Below are 26,589 nucleotides of genomic sequence, written 5' to 3'. Positions count from 1 at the left end.
ACATAGATTTTTAACTGCTCTGGCTTTTACTTGCAGTAAAATATATAGAAGTCAGGAAAAGGACAAAACCCTTCAACCTAATGCTACCAGAACCTTGTAGTTAATGACCAGAACTGATATAACCACTAAAGTGTGATCTTACATTTTGTGACATCAGCGAGCAATTGCATTGACAGCTATTGTAGGCCTTGCAAACAAAAAGATTAAAACCTTTATTCAAAGACTGATGAAAAGAATTTCAGGCAGATATAGTGCGATTGCAATGATACAACCCTTTTCAGTTACCACAGACCTAACAAAGTGTTGAATAGATCTTGGTTTCTCTAAACTTCAACCTGATGTCTGAGTGTCATGTGCAAACTAAGTCCATTTGAAAATAAATTAGTTTTATGCATCTGAATGAAGCCATTACACAAAAATAAACCAAATTTGTTCTTGCTTGGATGCAATAAATCATAATGTTTTGAAGAATCCTTTCTTCAGGCTTTCTGACCCATCATTACAAGTAAAACAAAATGTATTTGTTCATTTGTCCCATTACTTGTGTGTGGGATTTTAATGTGCATGTTGACGTTTGTTCTCATAATATCGTACTTCAAAAACAATTCATTGGGAATGAACCATGTTATGATATTTAGAGAAAAAAAAGAGAAGCCTTGGATAAATAGAATCATAGAATGTAACTGCACAGGAGGAGATTACTTGGTCCATAATGCCTCCACCAGTGTTTTGTAGAACTCACCAACCAGTTGGCTTTCCGTGCACAATTCTCACCATCACTCTCCTGCACTTACCCCAAGTCTTGAACCTACATCCCCCTTCATCCTCAAATGCACAAAGACTCAATCACTTAGCAGCCAAAAACAAACACATTTGCCTTCCTTCATACCAACTCTCCAAAATCATTGCAAGAAATTCACAAAGTAACAGGAATTAAATCAAGACAACAGTTTCAGTGTTCCTATTTTATATCTCTTCTTTGCATGGCATACACACACATCTTTTCAGCCAAGTCTTTTATCTTCTTTTCCTCTCATTTACTTTGTTCCTTATCAGCTTTATTTCCCCCGAATTTTTTTTTTTTTAATCTGCTCATTTTCTCTGGTGTCTGGAAACAGCGGCTTCCTTAGAAGCCGATATCCTTCTGGTTCCCAACAGTCGAGCACAGAACGCTGCCAAGGGAGTGTGGCACTCACTGTCAGAGGTGCTGCTAGTCTGGTTAAGATGGTAAATGGCAGCTCTCCCAGGTGGACTCACAAAATACCATGGGAACATTCCAAAACAGTTTAGGGGAATTATCAGCAGTTCTCGCCATTACCCCTCATCCTGTACCTTTAAAAGAGGTCACTTTGCTGCTTATAACACTGGACAATGAAGATTCTGCTTTTGGGTGTATTTTATGGGAACGTTCCACTTTATAACACTGGACAATGAAGATTCTGCTTTTGGGTGTATTTTATGGTATTTTATGGGAGCGTTCCACTTTATAACACTGGACAATGAAGATTCTGCTTCCTGAACACTTTTGGGTGTATTTTATGGTGCTTTATTATCATGAAATTCACCTTAAAATTTTCCTATCACGTACGTTTTTTTCGATAAAACCTATTTTTGTGATTTCCTGTCATATTTTAAGCCTACTTCAAGCAGACAAAACCATGAAGTGCAGCATGTCATTGAAAGTTCATTTTCTGCATTCACTCAGTGACGAATATGGTGAAAGGTCTCACCAGGACATTGTGACCATGGGAAAAGTGGAATAGGAGCAATTGGAATCCATCAATGCTGCCCGACTATTGTTGGACGCTGACACGAGGGGCATCAGATGCTGAGTACAAATGAAAATCAGCGGCAATTCATTTTCAGGTCAGTCGAACCAATGCAATGTGTCAGCATCATTATGAGATTAAACACGCTAAATTCAATAAAAGTTAATTTAATGTTTACCCAACTTCCTACATGATACAGCAAATCTGAAATTATCTTTATGTTCAGCTTGAAGTTGTCTATTATAATACCCAATTTTTTTTATTTTCATAATGCAAACCTTTTGAAAAAAATTGTTGCCCCGTACTGCACTTCGTTGGTTGTAAAATACTCTGGGACATCTTGAAAATAACATCAAAGGTGCTAGAAAAACAAGCTTTTCTTTACAGATATGAAACTTCTATTTCATGCATGGTAAGCAAAGTTGGTGAAATTGTAGGTAGCTGGAGGCAAGAAGTCGCAATGAGCTGATGAAAAGGACCACAAGGGAGGTGAAGAAACACACACAATACCTTGAACTGAAGCAGATATCCAGGTTTCAGCGTCAGGTCCCGAGTCACAGCAAATCGATCACCGTCAGATTTTGCGAACACCATGGCTGAGTGGGTCATGGAGCAGAAGGTCTCATTGTTGCCCATCCCCTCATTAGCGAGCATCAGCCAAATGCTCAGCTGACTCAGAGGAATATCATAGGATGGGGTGTAGTCCTGCAAGAGAAGACAAAAACAAAAAACACATTAAATGATAAATATCAGATCCTTCAACTCCGTCCAGGTCCTTTGGGAAGATGAGAAATGTGATGATCTTAATGTCACCACGTAGAAATTTTTTTTAATTGTTCCAACATGAAAGGGAAGCTGTTTCTGGTGTAATGACACACATGTTGAAGATGACGATATAGACAATTCTCTAGTGTAAGTAAAGCTGTGGCCAAGTTGCAAATGAACAACTGGTTCAGTCCTCAGTAAATCAGGCTGCAGTATGGTGCCTGTAAGCCATCAGTGAGCTGCTTAATGTAAAGTTGTCTTCAAACACAATAAATCCAGTTGAGCTGCCATTTGATGGTGGATTATTGGGAATCCTACACAAGATAACATCAGAATAACACATGTGGAACGGACAGATAAGCTGCTTATAACCACAGTGTTTATACCAATTTCATCCTTGAAGTGCAATGGTGGACAGGTAGCAGGTCAAATAGGACCTGGTCAGTGGACAGGTCCAAGGACATTCCAATTAGTCACTTAAGGAACCCCCTTCTCCATAAACCATCCTTCCATGTCACTGTGTGCCTTGACTCCTGCCTATAAAAATTTTGCCTTGTGCGACACTTGCAGTATTTAAAAAGAAATAGATTTTAATAACTGTCACCAACAGTTGAACTTTACATTCACAGTTTCAAATCCATATATCATGTGATTTAAAAAAAAAATGGACTAATTCATACTATAGAAGGCTTTTTTTAATAGGGCATGATAAATATCACTGGCTTTCATTAAAGCAGAGATGGCTAATGTGCAAATAAAGCAATCAATTAGGAAGGAAAATATTGAAAAATAGATGAGTACGAAAGTAAATTCATCTTTTTGAAATTATATAGGTCCCTGTTAAGAGGACAGGTCACCCAACCCAAGAAAGGACATACATGCAATAGAGAGAATTTCAGCAGACTGATATCTGGAATTGGGTGTTATCCTAATGGAAGATATTCAGAACACATAAATAGAAGCAAAAGTTAGGCTACTTGATCCTCATGCCTCCTTCTCCATTAAACAGAAATTTTACTTCAGTACAAGTCTCCAAGACTGGATGCTCCTGAGGTGAGAAAAACAAAGCATCCAGAATTAATTATGGGGCTTAATGCAGGGATTTTTTTTTTGGTCTCTTTGGATGTAATGCCTTTAACCAGGATTGTCAACTTAAAATCAAGTGCTGGCTGTTTATTAACAGAGATGAGAGGGTAGATACATTTAAGATTCTCTCTCAATGAGGAGCCTGTCTTTGTGGAGGCTCAATCACTAACTTAGTCTCAGACAAAGATTTAAAAAAAAGATACTTGGATATAAATGGAACAAAGCAATATAGAATTGTTACAAGTAAATGGCGCTGAGGCAAAAGGACAGTATTATTCTTATTGAATAGCAGAACGTTTGATGGACTGAACAGCCTCTTCCTGCTTCTGTTTCTTCTTTGAAAGGTTGCAATGCACAGTATCACACTGCAGGCACCAAACTATTAAAATGTTATTCTAAATAACTGCAGAAATGGGACAAAATCTGAAATCTTTTAAACTGGACGTGGAAAGCCATCAAATACATTTCAGTCAATGGGCTATTTTTGAAATATGTCACTAACTATCTGAAACAGCAGAACAATTAATTACATGACTGATCTTTTTAGATTAAATATATTTGAAGATAAAAATTGAGATAGACGGCTTCTTCCCCTCCGCCATCAGATTTCTCAATGAACAGTGAAACACAGACACAACCTCACTTTGCCTTTTACTTGAACTACTTTTATTTACTTTGAATTGTGGTTTATCGAAGTGTTTGCACAGTGATGCTGTCCCAAAACAATGAATTTTGTGATACGTTCATCACAATCTGATTCTAAAACTTCACCTAAATCCAAGCTATTGTTGCTTTAACCAAGGCAGTTGGAATAAAAGAACATCCTAATTTTGGCAGTCAGTATCAGTAGCAAACGCTCACCTCATGGGCTGGGCAGAGAGAAAATGCCTTGCAGTCTGCCTCCAGTGGTTCAGAGCTGGGCCATCATTGTGTGCTCCTGTTTTCTTTTAAACAGAAAAACCAATGCACACACACACACACACACACACACACACACACACACAAATGTTCCCATACACCTTTAGATATGCCCTCCACTCCCTGACCATTTTGGTGCCTTTGAGGACAGTATCATTGATATATTACTAATTGTACTGGTACAATCATCTCACAGTTAGACATTGGCTCTGAAAGCACTCGCAATTCGAGAAATAATGCATAATGGGTTGCCATTTATGGACAAATTTTCCGGTGGACCCTCTTCATCCTTAATCCATTGTGTAGCCCCATCAGACTTCCAGTGTAACAAGATTGGATGCTTGGGTCAGAGACTAATTCTATCACAGCTCTTCAACCTCAAATTTCTCAGCTGCCACAAAGGTGGAAGAGTAGCAGGGAAGTTGTGCTACTGGCATCCAACAGCTGCAAACTATCTCCTTCCTACCACTGAGGTGGGCAAACTTGAAACAATGGTAAATCTCTCCAACAACACATTATCAAGAAGGGTTCCCAGGCCGGGCATAGTGGCGTGCGCCTGTTATCCGGCTACTCAGAGGCTGAGGCTGTAGGACTGCTTGAGGCCAGGAGTTCTGGGCTGCTGCGGGCTATGCCAATATGGCATCCGCATTAAGTTCAGTATCCATATGGTGCTTCCAGGGGAACCTAGAACCACCAGGTGCGATAAAGAGGGGTGAAACGGCCCAGGTCGGAAACGGAGCAGGTCAAAACCCCCGTGCTGATCTGTAATGGGATCGTGCCTGTGAATAGGCGCTGCAGTGCAGCCTGCCCAATACAGAGGGACGCAGTCTTTAAAAATAAAAAAATAAATATATATATTTTTTTTAAAAAGGGTTCCCTGGAAAACATACCCTAGTTGACAATAATTCCAACACTAGCCAACCACACTGGACCAATTCCATTTTTAATTCGCATGCTGCTGAGACAGAGTATGGTATTCTCCAGCAGCTCTGAGAAGGGGAGTCTTAAAATACTGACAAAAGTCGAGATGTAGGGCATATTCCATTGTGCATGTTAATGATTTAGCAAGGTTAAAGAACAACTCTCTGTGAAGAACAACTCTATTTGGCAAAGAGAGTAAAAGACTATTAACCATTGGGTAAGGGACAGTGGATAAGAAACGTATATAGAGATATGGAAAAGAATTGTGAAAGTCTATTTGAATGATCTAGAAAGCTGGAAGTTTGTTTGTAACAAATATGCAACAGCCTCCCTTGGGATGAGACAAGCTGCAGGGGGCAGTGCTTCTTGCTGTAACAGAGATCCCACGCTTTGCAAAGCAACAATAAAATACAGTGTAATTTGTCACCGTATTTGCATTCATTTGTCAAGTAATCTCAGGTCTGCTTTTGTGTGTGTGCTCACCTGCAAGGATATCTGAAATTGAATCCTTTACAGAGCAGCCACTGTTACAGTCAAGGAGCTTTTGTGGCCGTCTTCACTTGGAGAGACAGGCTGATCACAGAATTCTCACATACAGGAGGCACTCAATTGTAAATAGCTGGAGGGATGGCCCCTTTATTACAGCCCTGGTAAGTGACATTACCAATTTAATGCCCATTAGTGCTCTACTGTTTTAGTGCACTTACATGTGGTAAAAGATCAACTATCTGCTTGCTGAACTTGAACACTATGGATAGCTAAATTGATTTCATGCTTCAACAGTCCGCTACAATTATCTTCCCGTTGGACTCTATTTGACCTGCTACCTGTCTAAGAAGTATCATAAAATACTTCCCTATTACAAACTCAAGATTTGTTCTAGATCTGACTGTCACACAAACTTAATTTGGCAGGTGTCCAGCAGTCACGATAAGGTTACGTCTGGAGCCTTGATATTCCGGATAGTGGAGGTGACATGGACAGATGGGCGGCGAGAAAATAATTTTGCTACCTGATGGAATGAATGTTTAAAATAGAAAATAGAAAACTATGTTTTTTTTAAATAATTCTTTCTTTTTTTCTGGCTCTCCTTAGGAGAGTTGGCTGAAGGGGGGGGGGGGGGATTCTTTTCTTTTCTTTTCTATATAAAAAATGTTCATGTTCATGTTTAATTGCTGTATATGTCATATATTATTTGTTTTTTGAACGAATAAATAAAGTTTAAAATTTTTTTAAAAAATTTAAAAAAAGAAAACTATGTTCTTAAAGTGAATTCTCAGTCAGCCTTGGATCCTCGCAGGGGGATGCATTATTTTAAAAAAAAGTAAAGGTGGATTTAAATGGCCCCTGGGAAAGACTCCTCAGAGTATTTATCAAGACCTACTAACTGTGAATCTTTGCCCATCCTGGCTTTTTAGTAATAAAACAGGTTCACTTCTCTCCTGTTTCTGCTTCTAATATTCTCTCGTCATGAACCAGGCTTTAGCCCTAATTTTACCTTGAAATGCTAAAATTCACCTGATTGCGTAGTAGTAACAGTATCCTTAAAATATCCAGAATTTTCTGACATGTTTTCTGCATGAGAAGTGTCCTCATTACCACGTCAGGGAATCACCCCACACACTTTCCTACAGTGCAAGAGGCAGACCTTTTTATTTACCATGGCTGGTCTTCCTTGAAACACTCAAGGTTGATAGGAGAAATACCTCTCTGTACCCTGACATGTAATGAAATTTGACCAACAAAAACATTTCACAGAGGCTTTTGGAGTAATGTCAGAGCATAGTGCAACACAGTCATGGCGCTAGATTGAGTTCAACCTTAATTCACAACACTTTCTTCTCACTGCTGCATACAAGATGATGGCACTGAGGTTGGTGTGTCAAGAGCTAGAAGACATGGGGTTAACGGTGGGAGATGAAATCTTTAAGGGCAATACTAGACTTCTTCGCTCAGAGAGTAGTGAGAGTGTGGAACGAACAGCCAGCAGAGGTGGTGGGTGCAGATTTGATTTCAACATTTAAAAGAAATTTGGATAGGGACATGTTTGGAAGGAGTGTGCAGGGCTGTGGTCGAGGTTGATAGGATGAGTGGAATTATAGTTCCAGACTAGATGGGCTGAAGGGCCCATTTCTATGCTTAGTGTCCTATTGTTCTATGGACATCTTCAGGAGATATTTTCTTGTTACAAAAGCCACTTTCAAATAAATTAGGCCAAGAGGAAAATAATCTTCATTCTCCAATCACGCAAACTATCACACACTAACTCAGTGGTTCTCAACCTTTTTCTTTCCACTCACAGACCACTTTAAGTAATCCCTATGCCATAAATGCTCTGTGATTAATAAGGGATTGCTTAAAGTGGTCTGTGGGTGGGAAGGGAAGGGTGAGAATCACTGCTTTAGACTCAATTGTTACTGAAACATTGTGCTTGAGAAAAATGGTCACTGGCCCATTTCCTTTGGAGTTATGAAACCGTGCACATAACTAGTAAATTAGGTACAATTAAAACAGTGGTTTCCAAATGTTTTCGTTCCACCCACAAACACTTTAAGCAATCCCTTACTAATCACAGAGCATCTAAGTATGTGAGTGGAAAGAAAAAGGTTGAGAAGGACTGCTCTAACTTAATGAATCAAAAAACATCAATGAGATTCATTATGAGTTTTGGGAAGATCTAAATCAGGTATTAAATAAAATCACAAAAAGCAACATACCAAAATATCCAGAGATCTTTCTTCTAAGCAATATAAGAAGTAAAGAACTTGGCCTCAATTTGGATGGAGCACAAAAAAAATATTATGATAGCCTTAGCTGTAGCAAAAAAATGTATTATGTCAACCTGGAAATTAGAAGATAGGCTGAGAATACAGCGATGGAACATAGAAATGAATAAATGTATTCCATTGGAAAAAATAACATATAATTTAAGAAATAACATTACAGTATTCGAACAAATTTGGGAACCGTACATGGAACACAACAGAGAAGTCCTACTGCGGATCTCCACCTCCGAAAATGACAGAATGAGAAGAAGACGAAATGAACTGACCCAGTATGTAAAAGTAGATGACACAATTTTCTTGTTGATTTTCATTGTGTGATGACATTGTTTAATGGGTTTAATGTATCATATATGTTGAATGTTGAGTGGGTGGGGAGGGGGGTGGGAAGGAGGGAGGGAAGGGAGGGGGGGAAAAGGGGAGAAAATGACACAGTGTATATTCAAGAGGGAAATGTTTGTGTATTTTGGTCAATATGGTTCTAGCGTGAAAAATAAAAAAAATTTAAAATGAGATTCTCCAGAGTGTTTTAATACTGTGGCCAACAGTTTGGTTTGGTTTATAGCACATTTATGTTAGCTCTCTGGTTCCCTAATTTTCAAACATAATCTCCACGCACCATCCTTAAAGTTGACCTGCGTCTATTTCTCTTGTGTACTCATGGAATTAGCACAAGGATCATCTATTTTTGTGTTGAATTTGGTCATGAAATCAGACTTTAAAAGAGTAAGACTGTGAAATGATAAACACTCTTTCTTTAGTCATTAACATCACATTTCATATTTAAAATATCTCCACTCAAAGGTCCATGTGAAATTAAATTAGATATACCGCACAGTAACCAGCCCTTCCAGCCTGGGCTGGCCACATACACCAATCAACCAACATCCCCTTGAACCCCTACTATTCGGCCCAAAAATGTCAGTAATATATCTTTACCTCCTCTGGATGCTGCGAGACCAACGGAGTTCCTCCAGCATTTACTCTGTGCGTTTTTTACCTACAACCTCCTGTATGTTTTTGAAGAGTGGGAGCGCCCAGGAAAAACCCACAGAGACATGGAGAGAACGTTCAAACTCCTTACAGACAGTGCTGGATTTGAACCCAGGTCACTGACACTGTAATAACATTGTGCTAACAGGTCTGCAAAAGTGAGAAACAACTGAAACTCTCCTTTCTTAGGGCATAAACAGATCTCAAATGTAAAGGGTCCTTCTACTCCCTGAAAAGGGATATTGTTGCAGTGCTATTTTATTTTATTTTGAGTAAAATCAGTCATTGGGGTTTAGAAACAGTTACTCTGAATAGAAGGGTGAGATAGAAACAAGCATTATCATGTACTGATCATAACTGAAATTAGAACAAGAAAGCACTCTTGAACACTCAGAGTTTTGTACCTGATTAACCTTCTACATACTAATGATTACCACTCCGGTTATCTCTTTGGCATTTTTTAAAAACGTTTATAACAGTGCAATTGAGATAACATCATTTGCTCAGTTTATTAGATACATCTCAGCATTACATGGACTATAACCTTGACTAATCAAAATGTTTTTAATAATGTTGATCAATGATGAAAATTCTCTTTCAGTGATTAGATTTTATGCCAAGATTGATGAGTGTAGCAAACGCACATCTGTTTTCTAAACCAATTCCCGTGAGCAATTCTAGCCTTTCAGTGATTACTTCCAATATATCAAGGACATCCATCTATATTTTATTCCAAACATTGAGGTTCATCTAAAGGTGATTCAAAGAGCTGGATTTAAGAGTCGTGGAACAGGACTGGCACTCCATTAACCACATCCAACAACTGAAACCTTGGGAGTGTCTGGCAGGACATAATTGGAGTAAAAGGCAGTGGCTAATGAGATTTTAAAGGAAATCTGTTCATCCTAAATCTACAGCCCCAGCAACTGAAGACAGAGCTTCAAAACATGCAATTTTTCTTTTTTTTTAAAATTTTTTATTTTTCACACCATAAACCACATGAACCATGATACATACTTTTTCCTTTTCAAATATATACAGTGCCATTTTCTCCACCCCCCCCTCCTCCCATCCCACCCTCCCTACCTTCCCCCTCCCGTCCATTTAAAGTACAAAATCAAGGATACATTAAACCAGTCAACATGCAACTTTTCAAATAAAATCAATTGCACGTAATAACTCCTAAAAGAAGCTAATAAATTTACTAAAGGAAATTACTCTCAACAATTGACAAACTTCATCTGCCTAATGACGAATACTAAACTAGATTAGCACTGAAGCAACGAATACAGCTGAATTTTTAAGTCCTCAGCGGAGTTTTGTTTTACATATTTTTCCACTTTGGAGGAGGCTTTAGAGCATGTTTAATTTAAAACAGCACCTGGCATCCTGGTGAAAACACAGAGTAAATGCTGGAGGAACTCAGCCAGTCTTGTAGGATCCATAGGAGGTAAAGATGTGTTACTGACGTTTTGGGCTACCGCCCTTCCTCAAGGTACGAGAAAGAAAAGAGACAAGTGTCTGTGATAAAGGCTGGGGAAAACAAAGGGAAGAATGGGAGGGGAAGGAGTACAGCAACAGTCAAAGGGTGTTAATTGGATATGATAAAAGGAGAGGAGAGAGGTAAAGTGAGAATTGATTTTGGTTCTGTGAAAGGAGACAGAAGGAAGAGGGAAAAGGGAAAGAGAGAGAGACACACACACACACACACACACACACACACACACACACACATACACACACACACACACACACACACACAGAGCTAGAGGCAAGGAGATATGGGGGAGAGGGAGACCTAATGGAAACCAGAGAAGTCGATGTTAATGCCATCTGGTTGGAGGGTGGCCAAACGGAATATGAGGTGTATTTCTTCCTATTTGTGGGTGGTCTTCATCTGGCAGTGCATGAGACCACAGACAGGCATGTCAGCAAGGGAATGAGGCCGTGAATTGAAATCAGTGACCATTGAGAGATCCACACAATTGTGGTGGATAGAGCCAAGGTGCTTCACAAAGTGATCTTCCTGTCGGCACCCAGTTTCTCCAATATAGAGGAGACCACAATAGGAGCATCAGATGCAGTAGATGACCTCCGCAGATTCACAAGCGAAGTGTTGCTTCACCTGGGAGGACTTTTTTTGGGGCCCAAATGATGGTAAAGGATGAGTGCAAGACTCACAATCTCACTTCATCCTGGACCAGTCAGTTTTTGAAAGATCAGCTCATGTAGGCCAAAGTTTGTCCTACATGGATCCTAGAGTGCTAAACCTCCTCAAACATCATGATCCATGAAACAGTGTGTACAAATCCCGTGCAGAAACAAAAGTACATAAATCCATGAAAACTCGGATTCTAAAACCTGATAACTACCATGCTAATCTTCCTGCATTATGTAATATGAACCTCATTAATATTTTTGCAATTCTACTATTAGAGGAAATTTCCGAAGCCTTGAGAAGTAAATTTTCCACTTGCCGAATGAGATTATCTGTGATTTGAGTTTCTGTGGAAGTTTATGCACCGTTGATGAATATCAGTGCTGGAGTTAAATGGCTTATTAGATTCAACTGAGTGATGCAAATAAACCATGAAAATGTAGGTTAGTTGTCCACGAAGTGACAGATTTAAAAATGGAAAATAACACTCACATTTGCAATGTGAAAGAAGACAACATACTATCTGTATTAGTTGCAATGAGGCATGATTCATAACAAAGAACTTTAGATATTGCCCCTCTCCCTCCCAAGGTGAGGTCACATTTTAAGTGCAGCAAAACCAATACTTCCTGAGCCAAGACCAAGCTTTTGGTCCATAACACAACTCTTGGTGAACTAGTGGATGTCACAAAGCTGCTCCTGCATTTTAACCTTCCTCGCAAAAGATGTTCTCCTTCACCCCGCCCCCTGAACCACTTGAGATAGGGTTGGGAAAAGATGAAGCTGTGTCACACCAGAGGAAACTGTGACTGTGGCCTTGCTGATGGTTTATACAGTGAGCCATTGTCCAGAATTATCCCCGAGGGTCCCACAAAATCCATCTGTGTGGTGTCACCTGAAGCTATTGGGTGGACCCCCTGCTGTGATGTACAACTGCAGCCAACTGCTCATTTCGCCATATGCAAGGTGACACTGAAGTAACATTCAGTGTTAACATTCATCTGGAGTTTTGCCAAGTCAAATTCCCCAATAAGATATTCATCTTGGTACCTGCTGGATTGTTGGTCTGATGACAGGGATGATTTGTTTCTGTCGCTCAGATAAAATGATGATGTCGTCAATAGCCCATTGATCATACCCCTCACCAGAGTGGACAGCCTGCCACCAGCGGAATCTTGTACAAGTCGTCTTTGCAGAGGACGGAAGCTCAAAATAAACAAATCTGTTGAATACAATAGAAATGAACAATTCTACTATTTCACCAGGACATTGTGACTACAGAAAACTGGCATCAGGGCAACTGGAATCAATCACTGCTGGCCAAATATTGTTGGACACTGACATGAGAGGCATCAGATGCTGAGTACAAACGAAAATCAGCAGCAAAACATTTGTAAGGCAGTTGAATGAACGCAATGTGTCAGTATCGTGATGTGAATAAACATGCTAAATTCAATAAATATGTTTGCTTCTCTAACTTCCTATGAAATCTGAAATGATCTTTGTGTTCAGCTTGAAGTTTTCTATCATAATTGCCAATTTTTTTTCATGAAGAAAACCCTTAGAAAATGGTTGTTACCTAGTTTTATCTTGAATCTACCAAACAAGGCATGTGTTTGTGCTTAATCCCTCCATCATACCTGGGTTGACTGAAATCAGAGAAGTACATTTCTGACAGCAGGTTCCAGGTGATACCACCGTTGTTGCTGAACTGCAACAAAACACCCTCCTCTCTGCTGTCTGGTGTGTTACAAGATCCGGTGCTCCCTCCAATTCGAATATAAAACTGGATAAAGTCGACCCACTGGGTGTCCAGGTCCCAGCTAACCAGCTGCCTCTTCCCACTCTGGATGAACAAATATATGTAAGCAAATTTTGTGTTAGTGTCTGATATAACTTTCATTTTTCATTGTTAAAATATGTGGCAGATGACAAAGCAGTTGAGCAAATGATTTGCACAAAAACCAATGGGGTTTGCACTTTGCAAAACATAAATAAAGGAGGAGACCATCACTTTATACAGTAACCCTCAGCAGATTTCCTTCCTGCCTCAAAGCACCCCAGTTCTGCATTTGCCATGATGGAAGGGTGTGAAAGCTGGCTGTCAAGGTAATAGTCAAACTAGAAAGCATTCTCACTTGATTTTTCCTCAACACACGAATGCCCACGAGAGTGAATATCCAGGTTGTTTTCCTCTTGCTCAACTAAAATTGATGGCAGAATGGACAGTGAAACTGGTCATTGAAGATTTCCAACAGGATGTACATGAACTGAGAAAGAGGGCCACGAAATGGAAGATGGAATTTAGACATTGGTATGTTAAGCCAGAGCAGGACTAACACAAGTGAATGGTGTAGCCTTGGACAGTTTTGTAGAAGAAAGAGACTTGTCAGTTTTCACAGAGAGGTTCATTGTGCGCTAGACACCCACAACTGATTACTTTTTTTTAAAATCAGCCACTTCATTGTCTTGTAGAAGAAACTTTCCCCCTCAGGGTTCTCTAGATGATAACCTCTTTCTTTCAGGTCAGGACAGAGTTCCTTCTTGTTTCGCTTATTCCAAGTGAAACATTAGACAGCCAGTCCTCTCCTCTTGCATGAACCACAAGGGCTTTGACCAGGCTGAACTCAGCCCTCACTTTCCGTCCTCCAAATGGGGTTTGTAGCACGAAAGCAGTGACGAAGATAGACAGGGTGGAGAAGAGGGATCGAGCAAACTTGTTCTCTTAGGTAAGATCATCGAGTACATGGGTAAGGCTGATCATGATGTAACTGAACAGGATGTTGTTAGACTGCACTTGGAGGACTGTCTGCAGGTTTGTTTTATCCAGCCATAAGAACAATATTATTAAGCTGGAAACGATGCAGAAATGATTCACAAGAATGTTTCTGGGACTGAGAGGCTTGAATTATGAGAGGCTGGAACTTTTCTCCTTGGAGCGAAAGAGGCTAAGGAGAGAACTGACTGAGGTTTAAAAAAAAATCACGAGGAGTATTTAATAAGGTAAATAGCACTAGGCTTTTTGCCCCCCCCCCCACCCCAGAGGAAGTGAATCAAAAAGTAGAGGGGATAGATTTAAGGTGAGAGGGGTGACATGGTTAGTGTAGACGATAGCGCAATGCTGTTACAACACTAATGATCGGGTCCAGGGTTCGAATCCCATGCGGTCTGTAAGGAGTTTGTATATTCTCCCCGTGTCTGCGTGGGTTTTCCCCGGGGACTCCGGTATCCTCCCACTATTCAAAATGTACAAGGATAGTAGGTCAACTGGATGGTGTGGGCTGAAATGGCCTGATACCGTGCTATATGTCTAAATTTGTTTTTAAAATTAAATTTTATAAAAAATTTAAGAGGTCTGAGAGGCACCTTCTTCACAAACAGGATGGGTGTATGGATGAGCTGCCAGAGGACAATTTTTATTGTTAGAAGACATTTAGAATGATACATAGATTGGAAATATTTCCGAGGAATCAGGGCCAAACGCAGGCAAATGGGAACAGCTTGGTTAGCATGGTCAAGATGGACTGAAGAGCCTATTTCTGATTTCTGATGCCAAATTGTACCTCTCCCGTTACTGCCTTGCTGAGACCAAGAATGCCAACAAGGGTTAAGAATCTAACAGGAAGGTGATTTAATTTATGGCTTTGATTACTGCTCTGAGCAATCAAATATTCATGGAACTGGATACTGTTTATCTTGTACTTTGCTAATAACTTTCAAAATTAATCATTAATCCCTGTATGAGATGGAAGCCCCACTAAAGTTGACACTAATTCAGGTCGCAATGGACAAAGAGTTACTTTTACCTCAGAGAAGTAGAGAGAAGAACCAGAGGAAATGATTCCACAGCCTTCCTTGGGTTTAACAATTTGTCCTCCGATCACTTCCTGCCAATCATTCTTCATCACAGCCTCATTCTCAAAGTCACATGTCACTGTTGAAGGTAACATGACCTCTGGTTTACAGGAAGATCCACGAAAATCTGGGTCACAACTTCAAGAAAAGAAATAACGGTTCTCAGCTCCAGTAATGTGATCATTCATTTTTTCACTGTCTGCAGTCTGCATTCAGCCTATTTTACCACATAGGTCCGATAGAACAAATGACTAGTGGTATTGTAAGGTCATAAATTTAAATTATAGAAACAATCAACTGAGTAAATAAATAAAAGATAGATATGAGTTGATTAAAAATATTGGCCCTTGTGTATAATTTATTTATTACATCATAAACCTTACATTGACCAAACGATCTTTACCATTGCTAGAAACCTACTTTTAATAATTACCGTAGTTAAAGACATCAAGATACACGTGTCAAAGGTGGGTAAATAAAGTTGAGGTATAGATCATCGATGATTGAAATGAATGGTGAAATCGGCTCAAGGGTCCCAATGGTCTACTCTTGCCCAACATGTATCTGCAGACAAAACATTCATTGCAAGTTACCGCACCCACATACTTGCATAATCCATTGTGACACCAGCCATGGCCATTGCACATTCCAGGACACTGTTGTCCAATATAAATATCATCTAACGCCCATTCATCCGGCACCAGGTAATAACTCTGGCTCCAGCGAAAACGTGTAGCACTTGACCTGAATAAGTTTGAAAGAAGCATTAGTCTTCAGATTTAACAAATCCAAAAGCACAAATATGAAAACACCTTTTACAAAATGAAGATCAAAAGATCTGAAGTATTTGGTTTTGCCACTTCCCATCACTTTGAAAGATGGAAGAGATTTGTTGGAGGAAGCATCTATAACAGGGGTGGCCATACCTTTTTGGTTGTGGGCCACATTCAGAAAAATAAAGAGTCACGGACCAATCAATATTAAGCCCGGCAGATTTCAACCACCATCATCTTCTTTATCAGGTCGCTTAAAGCCTGTATAGAGCCGATGGCAGTTCGATTGGGCGTTTGGACCACACAGGTCCCCGCTCTCCACAGGTCCGACCCAGCAGCATTGCGGCCATTTTTTTTTTCTAACGGCTCACCTAAAAATGGGCAACGGGCCACAGTTTTCCATAGTAAGGCGAGCCTTGATCTATAACTTTCTAAATAGCTGAGTCAGTAAAAGTAATCACTTCAAATAGGCTACATAATCTAAAGTTTGCTACCTGGCTTCAATGACATTTTCTCGTATTGTGGCCTGAGTCTTGTGAGCTCGGGGGAAGAATCAGCAGTAGATTCTGGCCTTGATCACAATTGGCCTCTCCTAACCAGAAAGAAGACTCTGGAGACAGAAATGCTGAACTAGAACATAGTACAAAATCTGTTTGTATTTATTTTTTGGTGTGAAGATAAAAAAATGGTCACTTGTGTAACGTACCAAAGGCCAGCTCTTGGAATCAATGCCTTTTTTGGAGACAGGTGTACAAAGGAACAGACTGGACCATAACACTTATTCTTCCAGAAACAAAATCCAAACAATACTGTAAATTGTGTGAAAAAGCATAGGTGTTGCCTCGATTACTGTAATTGCACTGCAACTGAAGTGAAGTCCATCGAATGGTGAATCTATCCTGAATCCTCACTGGGAATAATTGGGAAAACTTCACCATTAGAAGCTTCTGGTTCCAATACATTCTCCTTGATAAAACATCAGCCCAATTACTATGAGTAGGGAAGTTAAGCCTCAAAGAAATGAATTATGCTGTTGGTCTGAGGATGCATAAGCTGATTATGGAAGATGTTTCTTCTTTGGCTTGGCTTCGCGGACGAAGATTTATGGAGGGGGTAAAAGTCCACGTCAGCTGCAGGCTCGTTTGTGGCTGACAAGTCCGATGCGGGACAGGCAGACACGGTTGCAGCGGCTGCAGGGGAAAATTGGTGGGTTGGGGTTGGGTGTTGGGTTTTTCCTCCTTTGCCTTTTGTCAGTGAAGTGGGCTCTGCGGTCTTCTTCAAAGGAGGTTGCTGCCCGTCAAACTGTGAGGCGCCAAGATGCACGGTTTGAGGCGATATCAGCCCACTTGCGGTGGTCAATGTGATCATGTATTGTATTTGGTGTCTATACATTTGTCCTGCTGCTACAGTGGGGTCAAGAGCCAACTTGGCAAGTGAACGATGTAGCTTCCAAAATTGTATTCCTTTCCTGGAGTGCAGAATTGTCTTCAACAATTGTTCTGAATTCCAAATCTTTAGGATTCTAAACCTTAACCCAAGCTGCATACTTTATACTCCAGAACAGTGGTTCCCAACTTTTTACTTTCCACTCACATACCACTTTAAGTATTCCCTATGCCATAAGTATTCAGTGATTAGTAAGTTATTGCTTAAGGTGGCGTGCGAGTAGCAAGGGAAGGTTGAGAATCACTGCTCTACACCCAATTGTTACTGAAATATTTTGCTTGAGAAAAATTGTCGTTGCCCCATTTCCTTTGGAGTTATGAAACGGTGCACATAACGAGTCAATTTGGAATGATTAAAACAGTGGTTTTCAAACTTTTTCTTTCCACCCACATCCCACCTTAAGCAATCCCTTATTAATCACAGAGCACCTATGGCATAGGGAATACTTAAAAGTGGTCTGTGAGCGGAAAGTAAAAGGTTGGGAACCACTGCTCTAGAAGAACCTCAAGTTGGTGTCAAGGTCAACTGTTAAGGAATATCAAATGATTATAAGTGAATGTTCAAACACTTCTTCCTCTGTCAAATACTAGATAATGTAATAGTATTTTAATATTTATATACCAAAACTCAAATGAGATAATTACCCTGGCTTAATAAAAATAAACTCTCCCCGACAGCTGCTTGCATCTCATCAGTGCTGATATGCAAATAAGCACACATAGAGCCAAATTCATTTTCATAAAGCAATAACAAATGCAATTTGTCTAAGCTGCACTTGATACTTTAAGTAATTGCAAAACAAAATTGGCAGGTTCAAGCAGTAGCTTTCCACAAATGTCCTACAAATGCTTAATGAAACTGGTGCTAAGATTAACAAATCCCATTGGACTCAGTTCAGCATGTTTGAACATCTATGATTTCTTTTGGTTTGAATGCATTCAACAAGACACCAAAGAATTGTGTGTACTTCATCAATGCTAAGCAGAAGCTTGTTAAAAAGGTTTATGGCTGTTACAGAGATTAAAAAATAATTTGAGTTGCTAACAGCTGTAAAGATAATTAAACCCATTGACACAGGTTGGGGAGGAACCAATCACTGTTCAGTTACCTGGTGCCTTTCATTTCACATTCTGTAGATTTACGAGACAAGACAGTTGGTGGGAAGACAATTATTCATCTTATATCTGGCCTATTCCCAAGGATTAATGCCTGCAAAGATATTCTTACCATGTTTTCTGCTGCAGGGGCACAGTTACCCTTTTCCACTGTGAGAACTCCGAGGAATGATAAACACTGGCAGAGGTGAACTCTTGGCAACTAGGCATGCTGGGAAAGCATTCCTGCAGGAAAACGGCAATGCAGAATATATCAGAATGGTTATATTTATAAAATCCTGTTCAAAAGCAGAAGACCTACATCTAAAGATGTGACTGTTATTGTACATGCAAAACAGAAAAATTAACATTGAGCTTGGCCTGGCAAAGCAATCTCAGTCCATCTGTTCTTCATAATTCTAACTGTGTTTAATAAAGTGGTAACTATAATTCAGAGACTTTTTTTAAAAACCATGGTCACACCATTCAATATTCATAGAGTACCCAGTGGAATAAAATGTGCATGTCCTCAATGAAAACATGCATCAAATTCAAAGTAACTATTGTGAGAGGACTCTCCAAATTGGACACATTTGGGATGACATCAAAAGTCCAGAATTAATCAATTGATGGTCTCATGTTGTACTGATATCAACTAATATTCATTCAACATCCTGCAGTCTCTTTCATATTTTCCATAGATCCACGTTCGGAAGCAACAAGTCTCCCTCCTTTTGCTGCCCAAAGGTCAGGCCTCAGCCTTCCCAACAATGAACGAATACAATCTTGGTTTTGTTGTTGGTGGTGTGGATTTCGGAGCTGAAAAGTAAATAGATCAGAGAGCGACAAAGGCAGTACCTGCACGAATCCTATCATCAGCGGTGTTAGATGAAAAAAGGTTTAGCTTAAGTTTATTTGTTCTTGCAGATCTAGTACAGTGAGAAGGGTTCTTCTAAAGGTAGTCCAACAAGTAACTCCAACATTCATTCAGCCGTGTGGAGCAGAAGTAAAAGAGGGCAATTACGGAGTATAGAGTAACAAATGATTTTTAAAAAATTAATCATCACACGCACGGGCAGTAGGATCGCACTGTGGTGAGGTTAGCTCAGAATCCTGCTGGCCATGGGGATAAAACCCTTTCAGTCTGTTGGCGCACAATTTCACACTCTTGATCCATCTCCTAGATAGGAGAGAGAAGAGAGCGTGTCTGGGATGTGATGGGTCCTTCAGTGTGTTTCCAAGGCAGCAGGAGATGTAGATGGAGGGGAGGGATTCATGTCACGTTCTGAACTGCATTCACTACCTTCTGCAGCTTCTCCTGAACTTGAGCAGAGCAGCTCCCGTACCATCCTGTGACACATTCAGCAAGCATGGAAGAAGACCTTGGAAAGTACAAGAGGTCTCTCACACAAAGAAGATTGAGGAGGAATTAAGAACCAGTGTTACATCTCCCAGAATAGCTTGTAAAATATTCATTTAGATGTAAAAGAGGAAGTTCTCTCACATTGAGAAGACAAACATTTTCATGCCAAATAATACTTCAAATGAGTAAAACTATACTGATGCCAAAATTCTTTTATCTCAGGAGCCCTAGCAGGAACATAATTAACATAAAAGGATCAGTTTGGTTTAAAATTACATTGTTCTTTAAAAATGACGAGTTATTGCCCCAGGACAGGCTACGGCATCAATATCAGTTTAACTAAAAGCACAGAAAGTGCTGGAGGCACACTCAGTATGTCTCACAACGTACTTTCAAGGTGTGAGAAAAAGCAGGCAGGCGCCTAAATTAAAAGAAATGGCAGGGGAGAGGACCAACAGACAAAGGGCGATCATTGGATCTGGCGAAGAGGCTATGAGAAGGGATTGAGAATTGATTGGGGGAGGGAGGTGCTGGCTCTGTGAAAGCAGTGCTGGGGGGAGGGGTGGAAGGAAGAGACAAAAGGAAAAGGGGGAAAGAGAGAGCGAGAGAGAGAGAGAGAGAGAGAGCGCTAGATACAATTAGTCCTATGGAAAGATGGCAGGGCAGGGGGGGAACAACAGAAACCAGAGAAGTTGATGTGAATGCTATCTGGTTGGAGGGTGCCCAGTCAGAAGATGAGGTATTATTCCTCCAATTTATGGGCGGTCTCAGTCTGGCAGTGTATGAGACTTGTTGGCAAGGGAATGGAGTGGAGAATTGAAATGGGTGGCCACTGGAAGATCCCTGCTATTGCGACAGACTGAGTGACAAATGCTTAATGAAATGATCTCCCAAACTGTGTTGCAGTCTCTCTGATATAGAAGACACCATAATGGGAGTGCAGGATGTAGTGGACAACCCCGCAGATGCACAAGCAAAGTGTTGTTTCACTTGGAAGGACTATTGGGGCCCTGAATGACAATGAGGGAGAAGGTGAGGGCACAAGTGAAGCATCTCCTGCAGTCACTGGGTAGGTGCCAAGGGAGCAATTGGTAGGAAGGGAGAAGAGAAGGTGTTACGGTGTCACCAAGGGTGCAGTATCTGTGGAAGGTGGAAAGGGGAAGAGCAGAGGTGTGTCTAGCAGTGAATTATGTAGTAGGTGGCAGAAATGATGGAGATGATAATATTAAGTACGGAGGCTGACAGGGTTCCAGGTGAAGAATAAAGGTATTCTGCCCTTGTTGAGTGTGGGGGCAGAGGGGGGCCAGAGCAGGCATGCAGGTAATGGAGGATATGCGGGAGAGGGCCAAGATGATGGTGGTAGAAGGCGAAAGACACCCCTGATGATCTAGATTAAAATAACAACTTCACAACACACAGTAAGTGGGAGAGAGAGAGAGAGAGAGAGATGAAAAAAATTGCAAAAGATCAACTATTTTTGGGATTGCTAAAGCATGATTAATCTACAAGAATAGAACTGGAATGCAAACCAGTGCCTTAGTATTCATTCACTGGCAGTCTATGAGCCTGCAACCAACTCGCCACACTTTTTCTCTTCTAAATTCCATATAATTTGTCCATTAACACCATCTAAAGTAATTATGCACATGTAATTTCCATGTACTACTGTCATCATTGAATGGTGCACGTTTGAAGCCCTTGAAGATGCTCTGATTGTTCAAAATTTACCATTCAATAATTTCACTTGGCTTTTAGCAAATTCTGCATTTTTAACTTCACCGTGACAGTTAAGCAACTCATCTTGACAAATTGTTGCCCGGGTGCAGCAGGACAGTGGAACATTGTGTCATGATGCTGAAGGGCGACATGAATAGAGTACCTAATAGCCTGAATACGCCTGGGATTGTCTGGTCTCGGAAGCTAAGCAGGCAGAGGACTGGTTAGGACTTGGAGGGGAGGCGGCCTAGCAACATCAGGTGCTGTAGGTTTCTGGGAGGGGCGCTGGACAAAGTGGCGACTCTCTGTCTGCCTTACGGTAGACAAAACTTAAAGAATTCCATGCTACATTCGAAAAGTAGTATTACATGCCTATAATGGAACCTTTACCTTGACAAGCCCGTTGCAATGAGATATCTCTCCTGCTAATTCACAGAAGTATTCACTTCAGGCATCTTTGCATTTGGCAAGTCCAATAACTTGGTATTTACCTCTTGTACAAGGTGCCAGGTCAGTCCATGGTTGGTGGAGTACTCCAGTCTGATTTGGTTGTCCACTTGCAGTGTAAAAGGTTTCCCACAGCCCATCACCAAGTTGAACTGCAGCATATACGAGGCTCCAATCTGCATGGACTGGGTTTCAACGTAGCGCACGCTTGAGCTTGTTTTGGAATCTCCAGTGAAACTGCAGCAAATACGAAGACAGAATAAAAGCAGAGTCAAAGCAAATAATGGCCAAAATTGTCAGGGTGACAAGCTGGATAACTCCTACTGGGGCTCATCAAAGGGAAGCTAGACTGAGTCTTTACCCAGTGACTATAATGGTTCTGTTTGCTTAAATCTAGACCCCAAAAACACATAGCAACTTATTTCATAACAAAAATTACTTCGCTGTGTAACTCAGCAGATTAAGTTGTAACAGTGAGAGAAAAAGAATGAGCTACCCCTCCCCCATCAAATCTCAAAGTTGTTCTCTTCTACTCTCCCACCTATATCTGTCTATGACCTCTTACCTGTTAACCTGTCTTACCTGTCTTACTCCCCATGCCCCTTCATCCCTTCTCTCCTACCCCCATCCTTTTATCCAGGCACATGCCTGCATTTTGCTTCACCCTTGACGTAGACCTTTTACCTCCTCTAGATGCTGCGTGACCTGCTGAGTTTCTCCAGCACTTTTATGTATTGCGCGACATTTCAGGCCAACCCGTTCTGACCCAAAATAATGACCGTTCTTTTACTCCCACTGATGCCAGTTGACCTGCTGAGTTCCTTCAGCAGATTATATTTTGCACCAGATTCCAATGTCTGCCATCTCTCACGCACCTCCTTTAATTCACAGCAAATCGACATTCTTTTTCAAAAGTGGCTAAAATTGTTGAGAAAAATGACAAAAAAAATCTTGATGCTGTGCCCTGAGAACAGAATTGAAATTCAGAATTGAAATAGTGCTCTTCATTTAATCATTGCTGCTCATATCTTGAAAGTTTGAGAGTTCAAAATATCAAATTTTCATGAGTTAAAAAAAAAACAGGAAAGAAGAATGATGCTGATTTGAAAGTGGTTTGGCCCAATGTCCTCAAGGTTTTAGATTTTCTGTGGCTCTGTACTAATTAGTAGGTTTTGCTTGTGTTTAGTCTGGGGTCTGGGACACACCGTGTTGTTTAACAGCTTAACTAGGGAGGTGTCTGACCTATTCCATCCCTCGGGGGCTCGGGAATATGAACCAAACAGTCATAGCACTGAACAATAAAGGACTAATTATAAATTCAAGTTTCCTTTGGCTGGAAGATCTGCACGTCCTCAAAGAAAAATACATATTTAAAAAATAAAAAGTGGGAAAGAAATGGCTTTCTTTTTCTTTGTTCAAATGGTTCGACATTTTGCAGTTAGCATAATGAATGCAGCTTAAAATCCAATTTTATTATTGGTGAGATCAATAGGTTATATCAGGCATAATTCATCAGGATAAACTTGTAATATCTTCCTGCACATAACGAGGCATAATTAACCCACACAGGACTTACAAAATTATGCTCTGCTAGGAACAGTAGCCAAATGGAATTTCTTGACATGGAAACATTTTAATAACATTGACAAAATAATCCAGCAGGCCCTTCTGCTTTTGCAGGACAAACTTGAGTACTTCCAGAGGTTTTATGCATGGAAGAAGATGCATTTTAATCAATCCAGCCTTTTTCAAGGCTTCTCTTTCTGCTTACCTCATTCTTTTTTTGAAACCTATGCCAACAATAAATATGACATACAAGATCATGGATGCAAGAATTTGTGCCATTGAATCTTTGATGAAAGTGACTTCAATTTATGAAGCCATTTGTTAACTCTAAAGAAAAGGTACCTCTTCTACACTGTATCAAAATGCCCACTTTATCCATTTTTTTTTTCATTTACAACATCTTGTTTAACAAAATGATTTCCAGGAAGGCATTTCTTTTGTAAATTGAAGAACAAGTGGTTATGATATTTATTACCACTGTACATTTATATATTTTTTTAACCTGGTATGTATCACAAACCAAAGCTATTAATTGCACCTAACACATTAATTACCAATTCCAGAAATGATTCACAATGATTTTTGAAGCATGGGAAATTGGAGCTTTCAACATTAACGATTTCAAAGAATAGCCTTTAAATATCACACCAATCTTCTTGTAAAAGGCCACTTTCATGGTCTTTATTAACAATTACAGTACGGAAACAGGCCATAATTGACCTTCTAGTCTGCACCGATTTATGTGAACTCCACTAGTTCCACTTCCCTGCTCCCTGCCCATATTCTTCCAACCCCCTCTTCCGGAAGGTCATTCCACTCAGCCACCCCTCTCTGAGTGAAGAAGCTTCCTCTTATGTTACTTCTAAAGTTTTGCCCCCTAACCTTTAACTTATGACCCTTCATTCCAATCTCTCCTACCCTCAAGGGGAAGAGCCTATTCACATCTACTCTATCTATTCCCTTCATAATTTTATATACTTCTATCAAATCCCCCCTCAATCTTCTATGCTCTAATGAATAAAGACCCAGTCTACTCAATTTTTCTCCGTATTCTAGATACTGCAATCCAAGCAACAATTTAGTAAATCTTCTCTTCTGAAAGTTAGTCCACCTTTTTGCTCTTGCACAGGCAGGAACAAGTGGCTCTGAGATCCAGCATCTGCCTTGCTGCCTACGTGCCAATTATCTCGGCTGTTAATGTTTGTCGTGCTCAGCACTTGTCCACAGGAACAATATTATTAGAGCGGGTAGTTGAAGCAGCTTATAATATTCTCTTAGGTTTTACAATAAAAGAAAAAGAATTGCATTTACAAGAAAACAACTGTACTAAGGATTTGTTTGATATCTGACTGGCCGAGTTGGTAATATCTTGAGAATTTTAAATTTTTTTATTTATTTTAGAGATACAGCATGATGACAGGCTCTTCCTCTGTGCTGCCCAATTATACCTATGTTGCCATTACATACTTTGGAACGTGGGAGGAAACCAGAGCACCCAGAGGAAACCAATGCAGACACAGGAGAAATGTTCAAATTCATGGAAGAGTTTGAATCATGCAGCATTGAAAATGTCCATTTGGTCAACCACCTCTGCTTCAACCATCAACAGTGATCCACACTAATCCCATCTTTCCTCTCATATCCCAACACTTCCCCTCAAACCCTCACCCCCTCTCCACAATTTCCCTGATTCCCATTTATACTATTAACCAGGTCAACATCCGTTTCCTCAGAAATGTCCATTCAAGTCCAGCATCAAAAGGACATCTCAAAACAAGATTTGAATTTCCCATCAAGTACAATTTGATCTTCAGAATCTGAGTTACGAGATGCAGGTGAGGATTAGCCATGGCTGAAACACTAAACTTTTTGAGGCCCATGAAGCTTTTGTTTGTTCCATTTGAAAGAAAATCCAACAGCCCGACTACTGACACAACAGGGTCTTCAACAACCCTCAGATATAACCCAGACTGCAATGGATGCAATTATACATCTGATGTCCAAATGTTAATTATTCATGGCCACAAACTGTAGTTGGGGCAAATTCAGGCCTGCATTTCATTTGTCTTTGGACTAACAAATTACACGTTTCATCCATTTCTCTGAGTGGGTAGTAAAATATCACCTCAGAAAATGATCTCTTGCGTGCCATTTTGAAACTGATCTATATTGTTGTATCCGTTGTTAAATCATCCCTTAATTCAGTTATAAGACACCAACACTGTGTTTTGAAAATTGAATAAATTATTTCAAAATAATTATATATGACAAGTTCCAAACTGGCAGTCTATGGGTTAACAGTAAGTGTGACCTTGTGTGTGTTATCTGCTTTGCTAGAAGCTTTGCACTGTAATTACTTTATTATGACTTTGTTGTCTAAAATAAGCCCATAATTTAATCATTTGCTTAAAATTTAAATAATTTATGAGCATTTTAACGGCCTCCCAATATATGGGTTCTTATTTGGTAAAAGAAAGTGACTGATGGAAACATTACACATGATTAGACATGTTTCACCTGCTGCAGAAAATCAAATGGGGAATAGTCTGTGCTGAATGATAAATTACCCAACCCAAGTTTCATGCAATGAAGAAAACATTGTCAATCACTCCCCTGTGACCAACAGGAACATTGCACCTAACTCACTGCACTGGATTTGCCAAGAGCAAACCAAATGGAAGCCCAGCTGAGATCAGCTGGCATTAATTAATTTAACTACTAATCAGTTAGATAGTGTGAATTGGTCTGGAGATTTCCCAAGGGGAAATGGCTGGCAAGGGCTATGAAGGTCATCAGCCAAATTCAACACAGCTCCACCATCCTCCACATTAACCTCTTGATTCAGCTTTTCCTTGCAGCTAGTTCAAAAGCAGAGGTTAAAAAGTTAATATTAGCAGGGCAAAAATTCCTTCCAGCAACAAAACCTCAAGTATTTA

The 26,589-nt window shown here is 40.1% G+C and overlaps 1 protein-coding gene across 5 annotated transcripts in view; it reads right to left on the bottom strand.

Moving 5' to 3' along the window:
• LOC138748952 (reelin-like) overlaps positions 1-26,589 on the bottom strand; it is a 271,468-nt gene that overhangs the window by 99,292 nt on the left and 145,587 nt on the right. For all 5 annotated transcript variants that reach the window (XM_069909910.1, XM_069909907.1, XM_069909911.1 and 2 more), the window contains 7 exons: positions 22,132-22,324; positions 18,695-18,807; positions 15,855-15,992; positions 15,200-15,386; positions 13,034-13,239; positions 12,444-12,615; positions 2,280-2,474 (listed from right to left, as the gene is read on the bottom strand). In XM_069909910.1, the coding sequence (XP_069766011.1) occupies positions 2,280-2,474; positions 12,444-12,615; positions 13,034-13,239; positions 15,200-15,386; positions 15,855-15,992; positions 18,695-18,807; positions 22,132-22,324 (1,204 nt within the window). The remainder of the gene's footprint in view (positions 1-2,279; positions 2,475-12,443; positions 12,616-13,033; positions 13,240-15,199; positions 15,387-15,854; positions 15,993-18,694; positions 18,808-22,131; positions 22,325-26,589) is intronic.

This window comes from Narcine bancroftii, chromosome 13 (assembly GCF_036971445.1).
Source record: "Narcine bancroftii isolate sNarBan1 chromosome 13, sNarBan1.hap1, whole genome shotgun sequence".
In the NCBI taxonomy this organism is placed as follows: Eukaryota; Metazoa; Chordata; class Chondrichthyes; order Torpediniformes; family Narcinidae; genus Narcine; species Narcine bancroftii.
This window is presented reverse-complemented; position numbering and strand designations above follow the sequence as displayed.